Source organism: Leguminivora glycinivorella, chromosome 4 (genome assembly GCF_023078275.1).
Source record: "Leguminivora glycinivorella isolate SPB_JAAS2020 chromosome 4, LegGlyc_1.1, whole genome shotgun sequence".
Lineage (NCBI taxonomy): Eukaryota > Metazoa > Arthropoda > Insecta > Lepidoptera > Tortricidae > Leguminivora > Leguminivora glycinivorella.
Genome location: NC_062974.1, coordinates 5,121,109 through 5,146,323, shown reverse-complemented (window position 1 = coordinate 5,146,323; position 25,215 = coordinate 5,121,109). Strand labels below are relative to the sequence as shown.

General features: G+C 37.3%; 1 protein-coding gene across 4 annotated transcripts in view; it reads right to left on the bottom strand.

Annotated features, from left to right (window-relative positions):
- Nucleotides 1-25,215, bottom strand: part of LOC125225110 (kinesin-like protein Klp10A) — a 102,203-nt gene that overhangs the window by 45,825 nt on the left and 31,163 nt on the right. For all 4 annotated transcript variants that reach the window (XM_048128665.1, XM_048128666.1, XM_048128667.1 and 1 more), the window contains exons 2-3: nt 9,163-9,350; nt 690-738 (exon numbers count right to left, since the gene is read on the bottom strand). In XM_048128665.1, the coding sequence (XP_047984622.1) occupies nt 690-738; nt 9,163-9,350 (237 nt within the window). The remainder of the gene's footprint in view (nt 1-689; nt 739-9,162; nt 9,351-25,215) is intronic.

Sequence of the window (25,215 nt, the reverse complement as noted above, 5' to 3'; positions counted from 1 at the left end):
AGAACAACTAAAGAATCACCAATCGTTGAGTCAAAATTCTGCTCAATATCGTACATTTACATACAGTGTGTGTCACTTCTCATGTTACAAAGCAAACAACAAAGTGAGTTTAATATCTTGTGAGATCGCAAACCGTTACGAACTCCTCATTAGGATAGTCTTTGTGCTATATTTAGGGCGACGGCATAGGACACAGGTATGATTCATGGACAACAGATTTCTTGCAAATGCTAAAAATAATACGACTGACATTTGTAATGAGATATGCATAAGAGAAATAAAGAAGTTGCTTGTAGAAATTGTCCTCCATTGTTATTTTACGTACGTATGTATGTAAGAAAGACCATTATCAAAATTAACGTATCAGACTACGTGTCAATATCTACAGTTCTCAGATAACTTCAGTTGAAAATACTTTAGAAGGCGATTTCAAGAGAGAAAAAAAAGCATACAGAAACGAATTCCCGGATGAGGGTTACTTTTCATTGTTCTATCCGTAGGTATTTGCCGCTGATTGTTATTAAAATTATCAACGTTTAGATACATCTATTGTGTACTATCATTATAGTATTGGCTTTAATATTGTTTACAACTGCAATACTATGTTAAAAATAGCACACATGTTTCTTAGCACCTGCGTCTTTTTGTGAATGCTAGAAATATCTTATTAAAATATGCATTAAACTTACCTTTCGTGGGCACTGGGATGGATTGGTGGATGGATTGTCGAGTCATGTCCTAAAACAGAAAAATCATGTGAGTATAACAATACACAAACATCACAAGTTAAGTACACGAAAAGCAACGTAAAATTGAACACAGCAGAGACTATATTACACAAGATACTAAAAAAAGTAAAAGATAGGAAATAAAATATTTACAAATAAAATATAAAAATCGACAGACTAAAACAGAATAAATTGACTAAAACACTTCCAAACAAATCGTGGCCAAGTTCAAACTGAAGACTAGCGCGTCTGAAATTAGCCACGAGCTCACTTCAATCTAAAACACTATTCACATCGCTACCAACGTTTTTGAAGCAGTTTATAAAAAAGCTGGGTATCATCGGGAAGAAACGGCTAAATTAACTGAAAATTCAAAGTTTCTCATATGAATACTACTTGAGTTACACTTTAGAAAATATTTAGAACAATGCGCGCGATCGTATGCGGGCATGCTACTGTAATAAGCATTTTTGTTCTAAATGTTACGTAAGTTAGACTAAGTAGCACGTAATGATAAGGAGGTAACTGAAATTGTACAGATATGAAAACAAAAGTACTGTCCCTGTTTTTTGTTTCGATACTACCATAAAAGTAAAGTCCAAAGCGGACGGATTATTTTCAAGACGGGATTTATCCAGGTCCCACTCTATTTATTGCGAAATAATTTATATTAGGAGCTTTGAATATTGAATATTTGTATCTACGTCACTGAAGAGTATTTTCTGACTACAAGAACAATAGTTTAACTCAACATACAAAGAACAAAAGAATTTCAGCTATTGCATCCAAGGAATCGCGTGCACCGCGCATGTCAGATGTCCGTTATGCACTCTGTTAATTTGCTGGAAGGTCAACGAGTACCATAAGAATTTTATATAGAAAATACTAATATTGATCCAAAAGGAAATGAAGCCTAACATCCTTGGTATAATGCCTCAAGGGCCTATTTTAGGTTTCATATAAATTATAAAGCTGTACCGGGTATTTGATTACATATTGAAACTAAGATTTTAATCTACGTTACTGCATAATTCTGTTACGTTACTGTAATGTTTACTTACAGAAGATATTCCTTCATATGTATAAAAAGTTAGTACCTACCTATATGACCAAAAGCAGTTGTTAGTAGTAAATCCAATTATGAACGCCAGTTTTCTAACTCCTACACAATTATCCCGTCCCAAATTAGATTATAATCGGTAGAGACCAGTCAGCGCCCTAGTTACCGACCGGTCAGAATTCACATTGACCACGCCAATTCCTGGCCTGGTAGCCAAGATTATCGTTGTTCGTTATACGGAGTGTCAACGGTACTCTTGGCTATCATAGTTATATCTCTCTAGCGCTCTTCCTTATTGGTGGGATAGAGCCAGTTGCGTTGCGTACTATTGGCTAGAGGCCCCGATGAGTTATTAGGGTTAATTTGCATGTTTTAATTGTAAAATAACGTTTCACTTTAAGCTTGTTAACAAAGTGTAAATATGACTTAGAAACCCATAAATAAGTACGATGATGTCGACGATCTAATGACAAATTAACGGATCGCAAGAAAGGACAGAGCTGTCATAAAAGGGATTGTTTTAGACTTTTCATAGCGTAACCAGGTTCATTTTAACGCTTGTTAATTACGACTATAATAAATTGATAATCAGTTTGCTACAAAATAAGGAGCACAACAAAATTACATGATAAACAACGTCAGCATAAAACGTGCATTAAATCAGATTTTATTTATATTAGATGAAATATTTCACGCTTTCATTTCGCGTTTGTTATATAAATTTTAATATTATACCATTAGTTACAATGATAAAAGAACGGATAGGTAAAGTATAGGTTACGTAGTCAAAAGCACAAACGCTCTCTATAATATAATTATAGAAGCTCGTTATCTCTATCGCTCTTGTTGGTGCGACAGAGCCAGATTGCGTTTCGATCTGCGTCTAAGGCAGCGTTCCCACTTATGCGTCGCGTGTCTCGGGGCGCACAAAGGGCGTCCGCGCCACGCCACCTGAGTGTAATTCAAAAAGCGTCTCCTCAGTACATTTTGTATAGGAAGGACGTAAGGCGCGCCGCCAAGCGGCGCGGCGCGCGCCCCGCCGCCGCCACGCCACCTGGGGCGCGTCTTACGTCTTTCCTATACAAAATGTACTGAGGAGGCGTTTTTTGAATTACACTGAAGCGGCGTGGCGCGGACGCCCGTTGCGCGCCCCGAGACACGCGACGCTCTGGTGTGGCCGGTCACTAACGTCGACGATAGTCATTTCAGTTAGGCCGGCTGATACCACAAATCTATGTGTGGAAACCTGTACCAGATTGAAGGGTTTTTCTTGCGGGGTAAGCTAGAAAACCACCGTAGGGCTTCGGACAGGACATTCTTCCACCGAGAGATTGACCGAGTCCCACGGTAAGCCCAAGAAGGCTTGTGTTGTGGGTACTCAGACAACGATATATTATATAATATACAAATACTTATATACATAGAAAACATCCATGACTCAGGAACAAATATCTGTGCTCATCACACAAATAAATGCCCTTACCGGGATTCGAACCCGGGACCGCGGCGTAGCAGGCAGGGTCACTACGCGCAAGGCCAGACCGGTCGTTATATTACGTAACAATTTCATATTATCCCTCAAGAAACACCCTTCAATCTTACCCCATGTTACCTTACTAACTTGAATTCTATTCCACCTTTCTTATTCGTAAGATAGGTTTGCGAACCGAATTACGAATGCATCCAGGCCGACTGCAGGATGCGCAGGTAATTTCCTCCTCTACTCAATCACCTGGGTGAAATGGGAATCCTTCGCTTTCCTTTCAAGTTATAAATGACCTTGCTTCACCACGGGGTGTAATTATCAACTCATGAGGAACTTTTTATTCAATAAATCATTTTAGGTACGATTACGATAAGATCTAAAACCGTTTAATGCCATGTACTAAAGGTAAGCAGGTCGCAAGCAGAATCGTTTTATTGTAGGAAATTACACGGACGAATCCTAAAATGTAATTGTCGAGAGAATTGCGATCTCATTAGGAACAATTTACTTGCCGCCAGGAAACCTAATAATGCTCAGCCCTTGTGGCCTCTGGGGAACGTTTTACGTATTTTCTGTTCCAACTTATCCCTTTACACTTTACACCCGAGCTGATACGATCATGAGGTTGTTAGTGGGTTTTTAACATATAATTGTCAATTTTAACTTATGTCATTAAAAATCTAAATTTATTTAGCAAACCTCGATTTCTTCGGTTGGAAAGGGTTAAGACAGAACTGAGAAGTTAAATCAAACCACCACATCAATTTGAAGAACAAGTTTTTTGGTTAAAATAGCGCCTACGTAATCTTTGGTTCAAACAACAAGTTAGATTTTGTTAAGTGTAACTAGTACATTCTACAAGTTACTCGTCATTTGTATCAAAAGCCAATGTTATTATGTTTAGGTAATAAACTTTTATTTTTTGTAAAAAATAAATGACATGAAAAATATTTGCTAAAGGTATGCTGATTAGTTCCATAAGAGAAACATAGATGGCGCTACTTACATTTTGTATAGGAAAGACGTAAGACGCGCCCCAGGTGGCGTGGCGGCGGCGGGGCGCGCGCCGCGCCGCTTGGCGGCGCGCCTTACGTCCTTCCTATACAAAATGTACTGAGGAGACGCTTTTTGAATTACACTCAGGTGGCGTGGCGCGGACGCCCTTTGCGCGCCCCGAGACACGCGACGCATAAGTGGGAACGCTGCCTAAGTTCTCTGTTATACGTTACTTTTAGGTGTAGCTGCAAATGATACAACATTTCAGTAATTCAAAAAAACAGTTACAAAACAAACAACACATGAAAAAGCTAAGTCCTCGGATATAGTTTCAATTACAATGCAATTAGGGATGTTGTCGCAGCTAACAACTGGCACTCCCCTTTCAGATGGCGTCGACAATCATAAATCGAGGATGTTTTGAGCCCGTGCCAAATGATAGCAAGGAGTGTTAGAACTAGCATAGTCGGGTATATTGCTTCCAATTCCGGATTCTGCTATACTTATATTATATGGAGGGATATATGCTACTTTTCTTGGAAATGATTTATACGTAAATAATAAGTTGAAAGACTGAATAATCGCAGTCGCCATATTAAAGGATAGACTAAATATAGTTACTATTTGATTATTGCAACATATTCCATTTTATACATTAAAATGCTTAAGTATTTATTAATAATAATGATAATTTATATTTCAAACAAACAGAATTGTATGTAAGTATGTACATGATTTTTTTTTTCTAACTACTTTCTTCTTCATGCTTAAATTATATTATTACACTATTACATTTAAGATGCATTATATAGACGCGGAGGCAAAAGAAATGTCACTCTTTTACTACATTACCTTACTACCTCATCTACATAAAAATAGAAAATAGAAAACCAACTACGATATAAATACTTCACAATACTTTAATCAACTGGAAACACTATAAAAAGCATATTGAAAATAGTTTGTAAACTGCAGAAAGCTAATCACTTTGAGCTAATATATTGGCTTCGTTATGAAACCATTATCCCCTATGAATCGCATTAGGATATTAACAAGCTAGCATCATTTATCGTACACTTAATTAGAAGACACGCCCTAACGCCAAGAACGGTAGCAGACTGATAAAAAACTAAATTACGGACTACAGTACAAAAGTATGTATGTACGTCGCGTCCGTTGAATGTATGAGGTCCTTAAAACCAGTGAAGGGAGCACAAACGAACAAATCTCTTGTATTACTCGTAACTATATCAATCTGAATTAACAACTTCACAATGGAGCATGGAACAATGAAAGTGATATCTGGTTTTAAGAAACTCATTATTTATTTAACAAAAAATGCTGAAAAAGAAAATTTTAAGTACAATTTCCATTGGTGAAGACTGTGCATACCATTTGTTTTTACATGCACACCGTTCACCATATATATAGACGTCGTGTGTCCCTTTAGAAGATTTGTGAAGAATAGAAATGATAATCCCTTAAATGCACCCATATGAAACATAGTAGTTATATACGTGATGATCAGTAATACTATGACTGTGCCATTATTCCTCTAAAATGTATTACCAAGAAATGAACAATATTTACACAGTTCGACGGTGATAACAGGTTTTTGAAGAAACGTTCCTTTCGGAATAAGTGTGGGAAGATGAATCAGAGCCGACATGATGTCATGCCATTAAATAAGTGCAATTGTAAACAAAATCGTTACAAGTTAACCTTTAACGGTGATACAGTGTGTAATATTAAATCTAATTGCCTCAAATATTCACAATACAACTACGGAACAATCAATTGAGTTTTTGTCACGGGCAGTTTGCATTGTAGCCGACATGGGCGACACGACAATAACACAATCGATCGGAACCAAAACAAGCTGTTCACTTGGTGTGCAAATCATAGTTCGTGGAGCAACGTAAAGATAAAACAGTGTGTAGAAACAGTTTGCGGATCGAGTGAGAGAAACCTTTGTGATGTCGTGAACTTTCGTATTTCTTTTCTTTTAACGGAAAACGAGATATTCAGTGATCATCGTCGGATCATTGTTCAAATACAACCAAATATTTGCAGAATATCGATAAAATGGGATGCACGGTTTTGACGAGTGATTTTATTACGCAGTGCTGGCGATAATCTCAAATCAAAAACAGTAAATTGTAACAGCCCCCCTTAGTTTGCTAAAAGACTTGAGCATTCACTTGTAATGAGCATTTTCGCGTAATTTGTTTATCATTTGTTGAACAACTAATCGAATCGAATCAACTTAAAATCTGCTAACAGGTACTGGATATTCGGCTCGAGTGAATACTCAGACTATCTGGATCTTCTATGGAAATCAAAGAAATAGAAAAATTCACGCCATCAACTCTCGTCCGGAGCCCGTGCTCGTACCGTCCGGGAGTTGCGCACGGGCAGCGTGTGGCCGGAGTCGCCCGCGCCCTCGCCCTCCGCGCCCGCCAGGAACCCGCCGTCGTCCGACGAGGAGCCCGATGCCTCCTTCAACCATCAGTCACGGATTGGAGTTCCAACGATCGTGAAAGTGTCCACAGGTAGTTTAAAACCCTATGCACTAAGATCGAGGGTGAAAGTTCTGGAATTGTTCTTGTCTCTAAAACTGCATCTCCCGCTAATCTCTTTTGGACTTTCACAAAAGAAAAATAATAACAGCAGCGTATGTAGGACAGAAAGTATCCTGTTCCTGTAGACATACGCAGCATACGCTACCCGCTAACTTTTTGATCTGGGGCCCGTTTCTCGAAAGGTATAAGCCTTGTATTCCAAGTGCGCGAACTGTCAAATCGTATGGGTTGTCATGGAAACACACTTGTAATACAAGGCTTGTACCTTTCGAGAAACGGGCCCCTGGACATAACATTTGGCGTCCAACGGGAGATGTAGCAAAAAGAACAGACAAAACGGAACAGCGAAAGTGCTCAGTCGATCGTGCGTAATTCTTTTTTGCGGGCTTAATCTAACCTAGGCTTTCACGAGACCGCTCGAACTCCAATCGAGAGTAAAACTTACAGGTTTATCCGTGGCGTCGTCTGACATGGTCATCGTATCGAATCTGCGGAACACTAGCGTCCCTAACGTCCCAGTCCGGGTGGAAAGCGAAACTGTTCTGCTAATAGGGCAATAGAAAATCGATGCGAGCCGTGCGTCAGACAGCCGTACAAGTCGGAAGGTCGCTGGACATCAATCATCTGACCGACGGCCGGCACGCGACTAATGCATTGTTGTGGTAAACATCGACAGCCGCTACTTGTAAGTGTCTCGTACACATTATACACATATCAAAAACAGACATCACGTGAATATTTAACGAGCACCCTAATGACACACAGTGATATTGATATAAAAATATTTTCAGATAATTATGCATCACGTGTAAAATCTACGTTGCACTACCTGTTGTGAAATGCGGTTTGAAAGGCGTGCGCGTTGCCTTAGCAACAGTGGTAACTTTAAAACTATCTAAGTTACAATTGCGCTAACTTTTTGCACTAATAATATGATTATTGTTTTGTGCAATAACAAACAAGCAAAAAATTGCAATAAAATGATCACCTGCCAGCTGATGATGTATGGGAACATTTCTACATTGTTCTTGAGTTTCTATGACAGTCGTAACACCAGGTTCGGTCCATTGATGAACGGATTTCACTAGTAATCTTATATTTCTTGTAATTTTCAAGTAATTAGTACTAGGGTAGCATAGGTGGAAGACACATTATGCTTTCCCGGGTTGAGGCGAAGGACTGTGCGTCGAATAGCAACGTGCTTGTGGGCAAACAATGCGAGTGATCGCGGGTTGGTACGCGCTGAAGCGGCCAGCTAATCGATATCCATGGTGAATTCATGGCTCACCCGCTAATTTGGGTTGCCATCGATAACTCCAAAAGTATAGATAACACATGAAATTACTAATTACATGATAATTTAGATATCGCCCCAGAATATAAACAATATACTACATATTCATCCCTATAAGCATATTCTTTAAAAAAAAAAGATACAAAATTACTCATATACTACTAGACCTACTAGTTTACTTAATACTCTAGTCTAGTATCTGAAGCAATAACTCTACCATAAACTGCAAATTGAAGAAAGCAAGGTTGCTTGCATTGTTTCACCATCTGCATAACCCTACCGTATATGCATCATGAGATGACGCAACGTCGACATTTAATAATGTTTTTAGTATTTGATTAGTAGATGAAATCACTCGAGTTTAGTTGAGATGGCAAGCGTTAGTATGTGAGTTGGACAAGCAAGCGTGGTCATTGACTGAGCCCGATACGGTTCAGTGGTACAAAGACCTGCCTCAATTTTATGGATCAGGGTCCTTCCGGCATCCCTGCACGTGTGTATCTGTGTATGCTAATTCTTTACAAATAGAGCACGACTAATATTTTTTAAATCGGGAGACACCAATTTCCATGACACTAGCAACAAAAATGTATGTGTTAATATTGGTTTTGCATATGTAGGTAATGTACCTATTAAGTGTAAAATTTTATTACGGCAGTAGATAAGATTACAACCACGCCATACAAATATCTATGCATCTTTCTTTCAACATTACTTAAAAGAGGAAAACCTTTGTGACGCATTCTACAAGAACACATTGTCTTTCTTTGGATCCGAATCGCTTACGTTTGAAATGGAAAAAACGAGATAAAATTGGACTAAATCAAAAATGTAACTGTACTTTTTTAAACAAATAAAAAAAAATGATTTTGGTTTTTTGAATGTGACAGTTACGTAAAAAGTGGCGCCCTCTATTTCTCACACTGTTATGTCGCATTGTACTTGCGTCACAATGTTTTTCCGCTTGAGGTTTCTTAGTCAAAGTACCAGGCGAGCATGAGATCGAAAGAGCTTACCCTGGTAATTTTATTAGGCATAGGCTGTAGGTGCGGCGTGTGCCTCGAACCGGCCAGCTCCGGGTTGAGCGCGAGGATGGCGTCGATCTCCACCTCCTTGCCCTTGGTCTCGCCGCGCTCGTACCACTCGACGGTGACCGAGCGCGTCTCCAGGCTGACGCCGGACACGATGGCGGAGTGGATGCGCCCTGGAATTCACAGGTAACAAGTGGTTAGAACAGACATAGTACTATACTCGTAGTACAAACATGGTAATATGGTGAAATCAGATTATGATCAAGCTCGAAAGGAGAAAAGAATACGGTCAATATAAGTCTAATGAAAATAACCGTGAATCATTCAAAACTCTTATAGGAGAAAAGAAGTCATAGAATAATCCCTCATTTTGGCCTCTTATGAGACACTGACATATCAAATTATGAGTCATGGAAAAGGGCTCATTTAGACGGTACAAAAATTTACATTATTGAGTTTTTTATGAAATGAGTTCCATGTATCCAAAGTTTTTCGGATTTAAATTAAACAGGCATTCTAAAATCTTGTAACTGTAATTTATCTCCATCATACGTAAAATCGACACTGTGGTAGCAACAGTATCTGCGGTTAATTCTAAACCTCATTTACACAGCTGTTACACGGCGAACAATACTGCAATACAAGCTTTACCTACAATAACAACACCTACGTTAAATCAACTACTAAGTCTCCAATACAAATGATACAATATTCCATTAAAACTGACGATAAAGGTACAGTCAACCAATTTGAATCCTAGGCCACTGTAGAACCTTTGCACAGTAAACTTCAATGTGACTTCTTATGGCAAATATAACACGTTTTAAATGAGACAGGGTTCTAGAGTGGCCTATGATTCAAATTGGTTGACCGTACGAAGGTCAGTGCCAAATATTCAAAAGGTTTAAAATATGGGAATAAATGCAGTTTAATGCACAAACAGTTTTCAGTATAATCTCTGACACTGCATAAAGCGATGAAACCTGGCTTTTGTGCCAACCTATTCAAATGTATGCAAAAGGCAACGAGATTAAATGGCTTGTGGACGGGGTAAAAACAAAGGCAAACATTAAAGATACCGTTTATTTTGTTTCTATGCAGTGGCGAAGTGAGAAATGACATTTTCTGGACTGGACGCATAGTCTGCCTGTGCTAAATACAGTAGAACCCGCTTAAAACGATTCTGAGGGGACCCAGCCAAAAAAGCGTATTATACGGGAAATCGTATTAAACGTGAAATAATTGTGATTTTTCATCGTAAACTTTTAATATGGTTACGTTTTCTTGGAGCGATAATGCTTTTCTTCTTATTTTTGAGATCACTGAACCAAAAAGATGGGACAAATAATTCAGAAATTCAACACCGACACTCAACACCGCAGCAGTGATAATGAGCGAAGTGTATGTAGGTAGATAGTAATTATCGTACTAACCGCTGACAGGACGACAAATTAAAAATTTATCTTTACGGGTGGCGGTGTCGCCAGAATCGCATAATTAGTACAGTACAATTAGTTCCGATTTTTGTTACCCGCATAAATAAAGTTGTAAAGTAATGCAAGATAGGTGGTTTTAGATGGTGTATTAAGCGGGGACGCGAGTCGTATTAACCGTGAAAAAATGTCTGAAAACAAGTCTCAAATTGTAGGGACCGGCGAAAAATGGCGTATAATGCGGGAAATCGTATTAAACGTGATCGTTTTAACCGGATTCTACTGTAGTTTACTTTTAAATGAGAGTCGAACCAAGCTGGTCAACAATAATGATATTGATAGCACATTACTCAGGTCATTTCATACATCAAACTTCTAAGACGTTTACGTTTTCACAGTCTGTGCTATCGAAATCAGTGCCAGCTTAGCTTAGTACCTACTTTCTATAATTATAATGAAAAGTGTGTTGTAATATATCAGCCTTCGTCCAGCTTATAAACTGGGGTTAGCCGCTGATAAGTTATTGGTATAGGTAAGCTAATCGTTCAAATATGTGCAAAGGCAAAAAGGGAACTCCTTAACAAATTAAACAATGTGAAGAGTAAAAAATAAAGGCCGGGAGATACGGCTCATCTCTACGGAGGTGTCTGGTCTGGAGTGAGGTCGGCTAGACGCATTAAGTATGCCGTAATGTGTTTAGACAGCAAGGTTGGGATGCCGGGGAAAGTTTAGGTGTTGATATTAAACGGAACCTGACTGGCTTAATTGCAAAAACAACAGCTGGCCGCTTGTAGGTTTTAGGCAAAGAGGATCGAGTATTATAGAGAGTTACTGTCGAAGTAAAATGTGTAATCACAGTGCATAAACTGCCATCTCTTGACACAGGCTTAAAACATTTGAACCTCAGTTTTGACAATTTGGTCCATATTCTTAGCTCGATATGTGTTAAAATGTCAAATATTAATATTAGCGCCATCTAGCTACCGTACCTTTTTCTGTATGGTACTGAGGTACGTTTTTTTCTTAGATTTTATCTGTCTATATGGAGTTAGATATGTCTGGTTTTAGGTAAACATTTATTAGAGGCGATATTGGAATTTAAAAAATACTAAAAGATGAAAGGTAGGTAGCGAAATTGCTCGTAGCAGAAACCAAAATATGTTATACTCTTTATAGCAATTTTTAAATTAAACAAAAGGACGAACTAGATTCGCACAGATCTTAAGCAGTTTAGATGCAACAGAAGCCATATATATTAGTCGTAAAACCGCAAACCGATCGTAAAGTCCAAGAGGATGCCTGCCTCTTAAACCCTATTTCATCATACATTGGCAGCGAATTGAAAACATATACAGTTCCATCAACTAATCGTGTTCGGGGCTCAATCGATTCCGGAAAATACTTCACTGCCTTCAGTGATTAATGATCATGAAGGTTGCCAGAATTTACTCGAATTGAATGTCTATATGTCGGACTCTTTTTATGTGTTATTTAATGGGGGCAATAATGATCCCCCTCAATAATAGCATTAAATAGCGAGTATGAAAGTCTACTGTAACCTATTACATTCCGGAGCAAAATGAAGTATTCGGTGCCTCGGTTCAAATCATAAAATCGTGGTTACTGCCAGTTACAAAGTATGAAAAACTTCCCGGGGAAGGAAAACGTAAAATGTTGCACATCCAGGGCCGTTCTGTAGCGGCGGTAACAAAGAAATATAGCTCTCGCAGGGTTTAGGCGACAAATAAATGCGATTTCGAACATAGACCACTAGCTGCTCTAGAGTCTAGATACCTAATGTTCTCCCACTTAGTTTTTTGTAGGAAACAGTTTACTGAATAGTGGAAGTAGGTACACAAGTGAACATTATAATATTCGGGCATCGTGAAAGCGAGAACGATTGCGATGACACGGTGCTTTCTCGCGTATTGTTGCTGGGATAATGCCCGCGTTGGGGCGTACGACCTTATCACAATAGGGGCCCGGCACATACGCAAATCTCTATTCGATATGCAGGAAACATATTGCGATACATTCAACATTATTTTTTTACGATAGCTACTTTCGGATACGGTAAAATAAATCTTTCGTTAGAAATGTAAACTAAAAACAGAAATAGTACATTTTTACTTCGGAAGTTAAACAAATATGGATACCGAGTTTTAGCATGATGCTCTTGTCAGTTATGAAAATCAATACAAGCAAGTTTAGCATTCTATAGATTTACAAGCTTAGACAAATACAGACTACGGATTACGGACGAACGAAGTCTTAGCGTGACTTAACGAACTTTAGAATGCCACTCAGAGAATAATAGTTTTCTATGAAGCAACTCAGAAGGAATAGTACTCGTAATTCAGATGCACAAAACAATCCAAAAGTAGATTTCTCCAAAAGCCCATATGTCATACCAAATAGCTAGCATTTGACTGAGATTAATGCGTTACTGTTCTGCTACCGAATGAATACGAAAGGTTCCCATCATTGTGCGCGTCAAAGGCATTCATATCAAAAAGCGGCACGCTTTCTGTGACTCACGGCAATATCACCTCTGGCTTTTACGAAACTTCAACTTTTCTGTGCTTTTGGTGAATATTGGCTTCATCAGTTAATACGAAAGAGAATTTACAATTATGCCGCAGCTTACGAAGATATGTCACAGAATTTCTCAAACATTCTCTTTTTTCTATGCCAATGCGATCAAAATACAGTTATCTGAAATTCCCAATGGATTTCTGCCCAGTCTTTACTATATCTTATTATTAGGTCCAACAAACTGCTCACGTTTTACAAGTTCGTAAATTTAACCTTTCCCTACGTGTCCCCTTCTATAAACCCTGTCTCGGGAGAAACCGAGGTGCACGCAGCTAGCCCGAGCGTGCGGAAGGTCGGCGACCTTGCCCTCGCTCGTTATAATTAGGAGTTCCTCAGGGTGCTCTAGCATTGTCTCACTCTTCATTATTCGCTCAAACCATCATTAATGAAAAGGGTTGACTTGTTAAATATGCATAGAATTTAAAACGAAACTCAAATGTCAATCCAGAGTCAGGTTCTTCCCAACGGATGTATACAATTAGCACGGCTTCAAAAGCAAACTCATCTGCGTCGGTCTAATTTAAGCGGGCGTCACATTTTAGAGTTCACAACATTGTAACCTGGGTGCATACATTTTAAACTCATTGTGTACTTGGTATATGGAGATATCGCTTTGCAGCTATCGAATACGTTGCCATGGTTACGCTCCGCGACCGACCCAACGAAAGTGTATCGAACCGCCGAAAACGAGCAAAAAGCGAAGGCGAACATGTAAAAAAGGTCCGCTCAACGTTGGAAAAGGCACTCTGAATAGAATCGTGATAGCTAATCAACACAATAAAGAAGTTGTTTGGCTGGTTCAATAACCAAAAACTATGAAAGTGGTTCAGTTGTTGACAAGCGCCCAACTGAACTAAAAACAGAGCCGGCACGTAGACATGACGATAGATAACAACTTTCAAATTGGAGTAGGTAATCAATACCGCCTTCTAAAATAAAACTGTTCATGAAACTTTTGGAGGTCAAAAGTGAAATCTGAAAAATTATTATTATTAGATTCTAATTTTATTCGTAAATGTTGTTCTAGGCAAAAATAGATGCATCTTTTTATACTAGAATTACGTAAATAAATATCAAGGCATAAAACTTATCTTAACGGTTAATCCGAGTAATATTTAAGCACCGTTTATCGGTGACAACCAATATATGGCCAACTGCCAATATGTAACCATGTCCACCAGTTTACCGTGAGCTTAGTCATTTTGTCAGGTGGTAAAGGCAGCAGATCACAATACATTGGTTAGGGTGTTTCATTTTTCCAAAATTTTGATTTATCTTTGACTTCGCTTTTCTTCTTGTTTCTACACCTATACAGAGCCCATATACCAAAAATCAGGGAAATCGGACAATATTTAGAGGTCGCACACTATGGCAACTTTTGTCTGAAGAAGTTAGTATGGGCGCAGGAAAGGCTAGAAACAAAACTTATGTAACTTTTTGTAGTAGGTGGTTTAAAAGTGATTTTAATGAAAAGTTTTTATATTGAAGCAAGTTCTTTAAAAAAAAATACTAGTTGACGTGGCATTTAGTTTCTAGGCAAGGTTCCTTATGGTATTTTTTTGGACGCTCGACTTCCTTCTAAGGAACAAGTTTTTTTGGTTTTTTGTCCTGTTTTTGGCATGAAGCAGTGGTATCTCGGCCCTCTCGGGGCACTGATAACAGGATAGGTGGATGATATCAAGCGGCACATTGGCTATCACCAGGTCCGCCATGGACCGGCTCGGCAAAATATGGAGAATCTTCATCACAAATGCCATTAAAATGCGACTTGTCAGGGTATTAGTATCTCACAATTTTCCCATATTTCTTTACGGTGCTGAGACGTGGACTTCAAGGAAAAAGAAGATAGATTTCCTAGAAATGTGGTGCTGCAGAAGAAAGCTAAGAGTATCCTGGACAAGGTTCAGATGCGATGGACCAGCCAAGTCAAGGCTGCACTTAGTGGCCCACTCTACGAATGCGTAAGGAATGTCGATGCATTGTTAAGCTTGCTACCACCCCTGATGTGACGACCACGACCACTCTGGCAAGAATGTGACGACAAAGAAGAAAACAAGATCGTTCTTTGACTTAAGTATATTGAACGGGATATAGGCCCTACTTACCTTTTTGATTTTTGTCTTCGAACTATTTAATGTCCAGGATGTTAGCGATTATTGTACCCCTAACACCAGACTTGGTCGATAGTCTAACAATAGTCTATCATACTGCAAAGAAGAGTAAGTATACCTATATATTTAATAATAAAAATTATCGCTCCAGTCAAAGATGAAGAGCAAAACGGTTCTCGCTGAAAGTCGTCGAACATCACAGAAAATGCGTTACTACTTGCGAACAAAAGATAAGGTTGCGGCTTACACATGTAAGCTAAATGATGATGATGACTTATTTTATCAAGAATGGATGTTACAACTGTTGTATTTTAAGTTTAATAAGTTTACTTTTACTTTCAAATAAGTTACAACTACTCTATTGTTTTATTTGAAAATAAAATTGAGTAACATTACTTTTTAGCGACTTTTTTTCAAACTGTTCATCCAGTGCGACCTCTAAACAACGTCCAAATCACTTGAAATTTGGTATATAGGCGTTTAAGATAAGCTAGAACCGAAAGCCGAGCGAAGTCAGAAAAAATATCACAATTTTATTTTTCCCATACAATTATGAAACACCCTAACATTGGTGTATTGTTGAGCCTGTTACAGTTTCATTTGGTCGCGTGCTGTGCGTGTCATTGACCTGTTAACGCATCGCAGTGAGCTAATTATAATTTGGCTGCGTTTCCTCATGAGCTCATAGCCTCTCATAGGCTCATTCAACGTGCCGGGGTGGCAAGGTGCGATTAACACTATATGCATATCCATAAACTCTCTCCGCGATCACCTACATCGAAGGTGCAATTTGCTAGTAATTATAACTCACTAGTTCAAAGTATAGGCCATCAAGCTCAATTACATTTTTTGTGTGATGTGTGCTAGTTACAGCTTTAAAACCGTTGTCCATAACACAAATACGTAGCAGACTTGGTGAAATACATTGCAGAAACAAATGTTTTAACTATTAATAGTAATGATGACCTAATTTCATTGAGCACATGTTAATGCTTACGACAAGTCGGCTAGTTGAAAGCGTATAGCTATGCTGATGATGTTATTAAGCAAGAGCAAGAAATGTGCAAGAAACCTAACGCTTAATCGGTGAATAAAAGAAAAGAAAACTAGTTCGCCTCGCGTTTCCCACGGCATCACATGGGAGAGAAGAACGATTACTAGTTGCAATGCATCAACTAACTATACCTTTGCGTTTACGCGTCGAGTTACGGTATCAGTTACATCGCACACCAACCAGGCTATCACAGCTCTGAATTCATACGTTTGTACATACTTAGCTTCACAAATAGATCAATCGCTTAATAATTAAATTGCATTTGAAGCCAAATGCTTAATAAGTTCTTAAATTTTACAATGATCCTAAGATATTCTCACATTTAGAAAACTTGTGTTCAGTTTCAGCTATAGATAGGTAGAAGTTAAGAAGGTTCAGCTATATTCTGGGTAAGATAAGGGTCAGAAATGTCACTGAGATATGAGGCTAGGACGAAGGTTAAATTCGTGAAATGCCGACTTAGGTCAATGTGGCTTTCCATACGAAGCACAAACCTAATGTGGCTAAAGAACCATGTCTAAAAGGTTTCCGAGAATCTGTATGTGGATTTCCACTATGATATTCTGTAGACATGTTTTTGGATTCTACTTGTTCGTCGTAGATATTGAATCCAAAAAATGTTTCCGAAAATAAACCACCTTAGAGGCAGATACTAAATAAATAGCGGACACTGTCCATTTGTTTTAGAATAAATAAGATACCTGTCAAGAATGTCAAGCTCTTATGAATATGAATTATATGAATGTTCTTTGAAGACTAGAAGATCGAACTATTTACAGAGAGATTATTTATACTTAAAATTGGACATTTATTCTCCAAGTTGTGAACTGGGAAATATGTACGTTTCTCCAGTTCGTCGCTTTTAAATTGTCCAACTCGATCGAATCTCATTCGCGTCTCCCCGGCAAGGTTCGCTAGGAGAGTGTAAAGTAAAAGTAGGCGCAGCAGTAATGAGGCAGCTCGCATAGTGATTTCGCAAAACGCCGCGACCGTGGCCCACATAAAAAAACAATTGCCGCAGGGATCGGAACCCGTTCCCAAATACCATTTGATATCGTTCTTAAACCGTTACCTATAAATTTTGTTCAATGGGAACAAAATAATTTCGGTTACGGTTCTTATATCGTTCCCTAAACGAACGGTTCATTATAAATTTTGTTCAGTGGGAACAAAATAATTTCGGTTTCGGTTCTTATTTCGTTCCCTCAAAGAACAGTTCCTTACAGTAACGTTTAAATGAACGAACAGAATTTTAGCGTTCTAAAACCAATATTATTTCGTTCCGAGCCGCGCGGGAGTAGGTATAGCGACTGTAGCGAGCGCCAGAGCCGAACGTTTTCGCCGACGCACGAGCCGCCTTTCGCTGTCTCTTTTTCACACGAAGTTCATGTATATTTCTGTTTCGGTTAGCCGGCCGGCCGCGGCCGGCAATGAAGGTGAAGGTAGGTTGTTTGTTTTGTTTACTTCATTTACTTGAGTTGCAACTTTCGGCGTATAAACAGCGAACGTGCAGTGATAGTGTATGCTTGATATTGAAACTATTAGGATAGGAAGAAACAGCATAGAATATACACCATGTATAAAGGGCGGCAAATTTTAAAATTGTAGGGCTCACCGGCCAATTGTCTTCATAAAACCTGTCTACTTAAAGTTTCACGTTAACGGAATCATTAAAGGATTAAGACGATACAGGAGGCAAGCACGAATTCAGATTTTTAGGTCTTTATCGCCGTCGCGTTGACGGGGGCGGAACCCACAGAGAGGCCCTGTATAGTAAAGTTGTGTGTGCGCGTGGCGCACGCACACAGACGCGTACGCCGGCGGCGCAAGTACTCGCGCTCGAGCCGACCGGCGCCCGCAATCGCTCTCTATAGTCTCTATCTATATTTTTCTAGTTTTGGACTTCTGATTTGCGTATAGTTTTGGACTCCGTGAAGTATACTCGTACTGATTTGAATAGAATGCAAATTTGTCATATTTTAGGTATTCTAAATATTATTCCTTACCTTATACATAATGTAATTATCTTAAAAGGAATCATGATACCGAAATAAAGTTATTCGGTATGTAAAAAACTAAAGCCTTTTCGATGTCAAAAAGAAAGTTTAAAATAATTTTGTGGTAAAGTAAATATTTTCTGAAAGGATTGGGTTATACCTAGGGATTGCAATAATATAAAATCCGGATTTTCGGATTATTTTTAGGGCAAAATCCGAACTCCGGATTAAATCCGGATTTTTTTAGTAACTAAAGCCTGACAAGTTTTTATTTGACCCTGGAAGAGTGTCGCTACAAATCGTTTTCATATGGCAATAATGTGCCGACGTCATGTATAATCGGGACAGCGAGTACTGGGTTTCGTTTCGCGTTAATATTTGTAGAAAATTAAAGCATGGTTTTAGAGAATGACAATTTAATAAGCTAGGTTTGAAGACTTGCTACTTCCACACAGCCTAAAATTCATGAAGCTTGTGCCTGTATCGAAGTCGTCGATGTTTATTTTCTTCTTACGTGGGACCTTGTTTTGTACTGGTGGCGATGATGAAACGGCCTCCTTATTTCTTTAAATATTTTTCACGGCAGAGCTAAATACAGACACCATAAATAAGAACAAAAAATATATTAAGCTAAGTCGAAACCAACTAATCATTGCATGAGAACATTATTAGGGTGCCCGCCCCCTACACGTAAAGTGGGGAGAGATTTTTTTTTCATTTCAACCCTGACGTGTGATATACCTATTGTTGGATAGGTATTAAAAAATGAATAGGGGTTTACTACTAACATTTTTTGATATTGTTAATTTTTTCGGAAATAATCGCTCGGAAATGTATGGGACATTTCAGAGGTAAACTTTTGTATGGGCTTTGTCAGTCCCGGTATCTATCGTCCTTGATATTAGGCAAGTCAATGTGCACCTCTAACGACTCTTACGCAGTGGCCATTGAGGCCAATCAATTAAAGGTGAGGAAACAGTCTCAGCTGTTGCCATTAGATTTGGTGAAAATAACATTGATCGCGTTGGATATGGTAAGTATGGTTAAGAAACTAAAGCCTGACCAGAAATATAAATAACTATTGTCAGGCAGGAGTGCGCTGTTATTCTGATGTATGGAGTGACAGTTCAGTATAGTATGATGACTATGAAGAAAATAGTTTTAATGAAATTCCGCTACATGGCGCGTAGTCATATATTTCTGGTCATGCTTTACATGTGTATAAAATAAAACAAAACTTATGAATCTTATGATATAATCTTTCCAGTAATTGCCTATGGGAAAATAACATTGTAGTTACCACTGGTAACAACTTAGTGGTAACTCTGACTAGTGGAATAACCCTTATTTTATAACGATATTTCACTAACGAATGTACCAAAATATGATTGACTTTTACACTGAAGCTATAATTATGATAGAGTACACATAATCTTGATACACATTTAATAATATTTTTCTATTTTATTTTCGAGATCTTCTAAACAAGCCCGTAAATTCTCTTCGGGAACTTGTTCTAACTTTTTCTTATAACGACTGCAACTATATTACGCTTGCATGAACAAGGGCACATCGCGTCCGGTTCCGGTTCACTATAAATGGATTGCATGGGTTGTGCTCTCTCAAGGACTGCATCTTGGTCCTTAAAAACATTTAAAAACATATCACTATTACAAATTCACACAGATTAAGTAACACACATATTTATACAAATTAGTGCAGATTATATTTTATACAGCTTTCTCACACTATAAGCACTTACATCCAACTCAAGGTCATCAGAATCGCTTGGATATGGGGTAGTTTTTTCTCTATATATATTTTTTTGAAGGCTAGATCTTCATCATCTATGTCAAAGCTTTTATCTGCAATAAAAATATCTTATTTATTTTGCATAATGTACTTACATTTCTAGAAAATTATTACAATAAGTTACAAGCTTTTGAGAATTGGGCCCTTGGTGTATCTACATGGAATACACAACTGTAGTTGGCGAGTGTATTAGTGTCTACACTGTCTACAGACGACCAAACCGACCAAGGTCCAACAAGTACGGGATTGTAAGAGCGGGAGAGCTACGTCAACCGGGGTGGCTTTAGGAAAATTTGGGGTTACTTTGATGGTATTTGAACGGCTTTAAAATTAACATCATTCATTATTTACTGAAACTGTTCATGTAATTAGTAGATAGATAATAGATCAATAAATATTCTTGTAAATCTACCATAGAAAATCGCGAATTTACTTACAGTATGACTTTAAAACTAAATTTTCAAAGTCACCCCTGCGTTTTAAAGCCACCCCGGTTGACCGTATAAGGCTTTCTCATTTTTTTACAAATAACTGCGTCCCTAATTGACATATGTCGGTACGGTCGCCTGTAAGTACCTACTTTAGGAGTGACACCGAATAGGGCTTGTATTGTAATCCGGATATATCCGCTGATTTTGAAATTCGGATAATTTGCACGTTAAAATCCGGATAAAACGAATAATTCGAATATTGTGAATGACAGAAATACCATTGCAATTTTTAAGAAGCTCATTTGGAAAACAAATTTTAAAGTAAAATTAACACATTTACGATATTAAAGTGATTTATATCAAAAATTACTCCTTGAGTGGCACTACTACCTTATTTAATAATAGTCATACTAGTTATGAAAAGAAAGCTGCACTTTTGGATGGAAGCAAGTCGCTTTGCATGGTGATAGTAGACATCATAGTAAACGATTTTTTCCGAGGATATCGAAATTTCATCCCTTAAGAAGCCGAGCGTAGCGAGGTGTTTTATGAAAATGAAAAAAATTCTATCTTTTTATTGTATCGTCCGATTTTGACAAAACGTATCTCAAATGAAAGGTATTAATTTGTGTAATTAAAAAAAAATACAAAGAAAAAAAAATTTAAAATAAAAGTAAGAAAAAAATAAAAAAAGTAAATTTCCGTCTCGCACTGAATAACTTCAAAGAATGACAGACAAAATGTACAATGTCGATATACAAGTTTTTTTTTAATCGAAGACAGTTAAATTTTTAGTTGAAAACTGAAGACCGCATCGAAATCAGATCAGCATTTTTTAAGATACAAGTTGCCAAAGTTGGGAAAGATCGCTTTATATGGCCACTTTGAAATTCCTTTGCCAGAAAGTCAGAAATAATATGTTTTTCGGACACAGAAAAATACATAGTAACAGTACACATCAAAATAAAATTAAAAATTCCGAGGATATTATAATTTCATCCCTTAGAACGACGAGCGTAGCGAGTCGGTTACGAAAACCGAAAAAAAATCTCATTTTTTTGTACGTCGTCCGATTTTGACAAAACATGTTTCATTTGAAAGGTATTACTTTATGTAACTTAAAAAAAATATTGAAAAAAATTGGAAAAAAAATGTAAGATTTAAAAAAAAAAACCTTAATTTTCGTATCACACTGAATAACCGCAAAAAACGGTAGACACGGTGTATAATTTCGATATATGATTTTTTTAAATTAAAGACAAATAAATGTATGATTATAAACTAAAAACCGAATCGAAATCGAATCAGTAGTTTTTAAGATGCAATTTGTCAAAGTTGGCTTAGTTTGTTTATATGGTCGCTTATAAATTCCTTAGCCAGAAAGTCAGAAACATTATATTTTTCTCACAGTTAAAAGTATGCATAGGTAATAGACATCATAATAAACAATTTTTTACGAGGATATAAAAAAATCATCCCTTGGAAAGCCGAGCGTAGCGATGTCTGTTACGAAAAACAAAAAAAAGGCAGTTTTTTTTATTGGATCGTCTTTGTAAGGGTTTCTAAGGGATGAAATTTTTATATCCTTGTAAAAAAATGTTTATAATGATGTCTATTACCTATGCATACTTTTAACTGTAAGAAAAATATAATGTTTCTGACTTTCTGGCTAAGGAATTTATATTATAACTATTATAAGCGACCATATAAACAAACTAAGCCAACTTTGACAACTTGCATCTTAAAAACTACTGATTCGATTTCGATTCGGTTTTTAGTTTATAATCATGCATTTATTTGTCTTTAATTTAAAAAAATCATATATCGAAATTATACACCGTGTCTACCGTTTTTTGCGGTTATTCAGTGTGATACGAAAATTAAGGTTTTTTTTTTAAATCTTACATTTTTTTCAATTTTTTTCAATATTTTTTTTAAGTTACATAAAGTAATACCTTTCAAATGAAACATGTTTTGTCAAAATCGGACGACGTACAAAAAAATGAGATTTTTTTTCGGTTTTCGTAACCGACCTCGCTACGCTCGTCGTTCTAAGGGATGAAATTATAATATCCTCGTAATTTTTAATTTTAGTTTGATGTGTACTGTTACTATGTATTTTTCTGTGTCAGAAAAACATGTTATTTCTGACTTTCTGGCAAAGGAATTTCAAAGTGGCCATATAAAGCGATCTTTCCCAACTTTGGCAACTTGTATCTTAAAAAATGCTGATCTGATTTCGATGCGGTCTTCAGTTTTCAACTAAAAATTTATCTGTCTTCGATTAAAAAAAACTTGTATATCGACATTGTACATTTTGTCTGTCATTCTTTGAAGTTATTCAGTGCGAGACGGAAATTTACTTTTTTTATTTTTTTCTTACTTTTCTTTTAAATTTTTTTCTTTGTATTTTTTTTAAATTACAAAAATTAATACCTTTCATTTGAGATACGTTTTGTCAAAATCAGACGATACAATAAAAAGATAGAATTTTTTTCATTTTCATAAAACACCTCGCTACGCTCGGCTTCCTAAGAGATGAAATTTCGATATCCTCGGAAAAAATCGTTTACTATAATGTCTACTATCACCATGCAAAGCGGCTTGCTTCCATCCAAAAGTGCAGCTTTTGGCCAAAAATTCTCCATAACAAGTATGACTATAAGTAAATAAATAATAAACAAAAATATTGGGGGACATCTTACATAGATCAACCTAGCCCCAAACTAAGCAAAGCTTGTACTATGGGTGCTAGGCGACGATACGAATACATACTTATATAGATAAATACATACTTATATACACAGAAAACATCCAAGACTCAGGAACAAATATCTATGCTCATCACACAAATAAATGCCCTTACCGGGATTCGAATCCGCCGGGACCGCGGCTTAGCAGGCAGGGTTTTTTTCATGAATATTTGTGGATAATCTCATGTAAATGTATATCAATTTAACTCAATCAATCAAGTGACACTGAGTACCGTATCAAACGCTGCACTTTCATTATTGTTAGCATCCGAATACATTATAAATAAATAAATAAATTGCAAACAGAACTAAAACTGTTCAAATTTTCTGACAAAAAGAAGTCTTCTATGTATCCCGCGGCGGAAGACCTGTTTAGTATTGAACTGCAGAACAAGATGAAGTAGTTAAGCAGATACGCTTTTACATTTTATCCTTTCAAAATAGGTTGCAAGTGTTGCAACACCAAAACTTTTTCGCTGTATACGTAACGTAAGGCCCTCTGGCTAAGAACGTCTACCCGAGAGTCCCAAGTGTAACTGGAATGGAGTCACGAAGTCATCAAAGATAAGAGGTGAAAATTATTAGAGAGAAAGATCATTCAGCCTTGTTATTTAACAAAGCTAAATGGTGTTTGTAATATGTCATAGTTCTTTTTGCATTTGAATAAATCGGCAATGAAAACCTCGTAAATGCAATCTGATATTTAAACAAGGAGTAGGTAGGTAATACCTTTTTTAGGTAATATTCGATCTAAACGATCACAACATGACGTTTTGCCTCATATGGCAATCAGATTATGTCTCTAGCATTAAAATTCATTAATATCAAATATTAGTCAAAATTACATAAAAATAAAATCATATATCTTATGGGCAACTGAAGTCATTTCATAAAAACCGGCCAAGAGCGTGTCGGGCCACGCTCAGTGTAGGGTTCCGTAGTTTTCCGTATTTTTCTCAAAAACTACTGAACCTATCAAGTTCAAAACAATTTTCCTAGAAAGTCTTTATAAAGTTCTACTTTTGTGATTTTTTTCATATTTTTTAAATATATGGTTCAAAAGTTAGAGGGGGGGGGGGGGGGGGACGCACTTTTTTTCCTTTAAGAGCGATTATTTCCGAAAATATTAATATTATCAAAAAACGATCTAAGTAAACCCTTATTCATTTTTAAATACTTATCCAACGATGTATCACACGTTGGGGTTGGAATGAAAAAAAAAATCTGCCCCCACTTTACATGTAGGGGTGGTACCCTAATAAAACATTTTTTTCCATTTTTTATTTTTGCACTTTGTTGACGTGATTGATATACATATTGCTACCAAATTTCAGCTTTCTAGTGCTTACGGTTACTGAGATTATCCGCGGACGGACGGACGGACGGACGGACGGACGGACGGACGGACGGACGGACGGACGACAGACAGACATGGCGAAGCTATAAGGGTTCCTAGTTGACTACGGAACCCTAAAAAAGGCAAGAATGAAATAACTAAGTAACCTAACCTAACATTAAGGTTACGAACAACAGCTCAAGCCTGATTATAAAATAACAATTTCCTACGACGTGTTTTTCGTATCGTAGTACATAATTATGTTACTAATTATGAGATTTATTAAATAAAATAAAAAATATTCGAAATATCCATTTTATCCGAATATCCGGATTTTCAAATATCGAGTCGAATCATCCGGATTTCGAATTGGACGGATAATTGCAAGCCCTAACACCGAACCACCGGGCAGAGTTTCAGTATTTAGGTTTATGAAGGTTTAGTATAGGTAAGTACTTACTCAGTGGCTCATTCTGTGCATCGATCAAGTCATAAATATCATCATTAGTGCCCCTT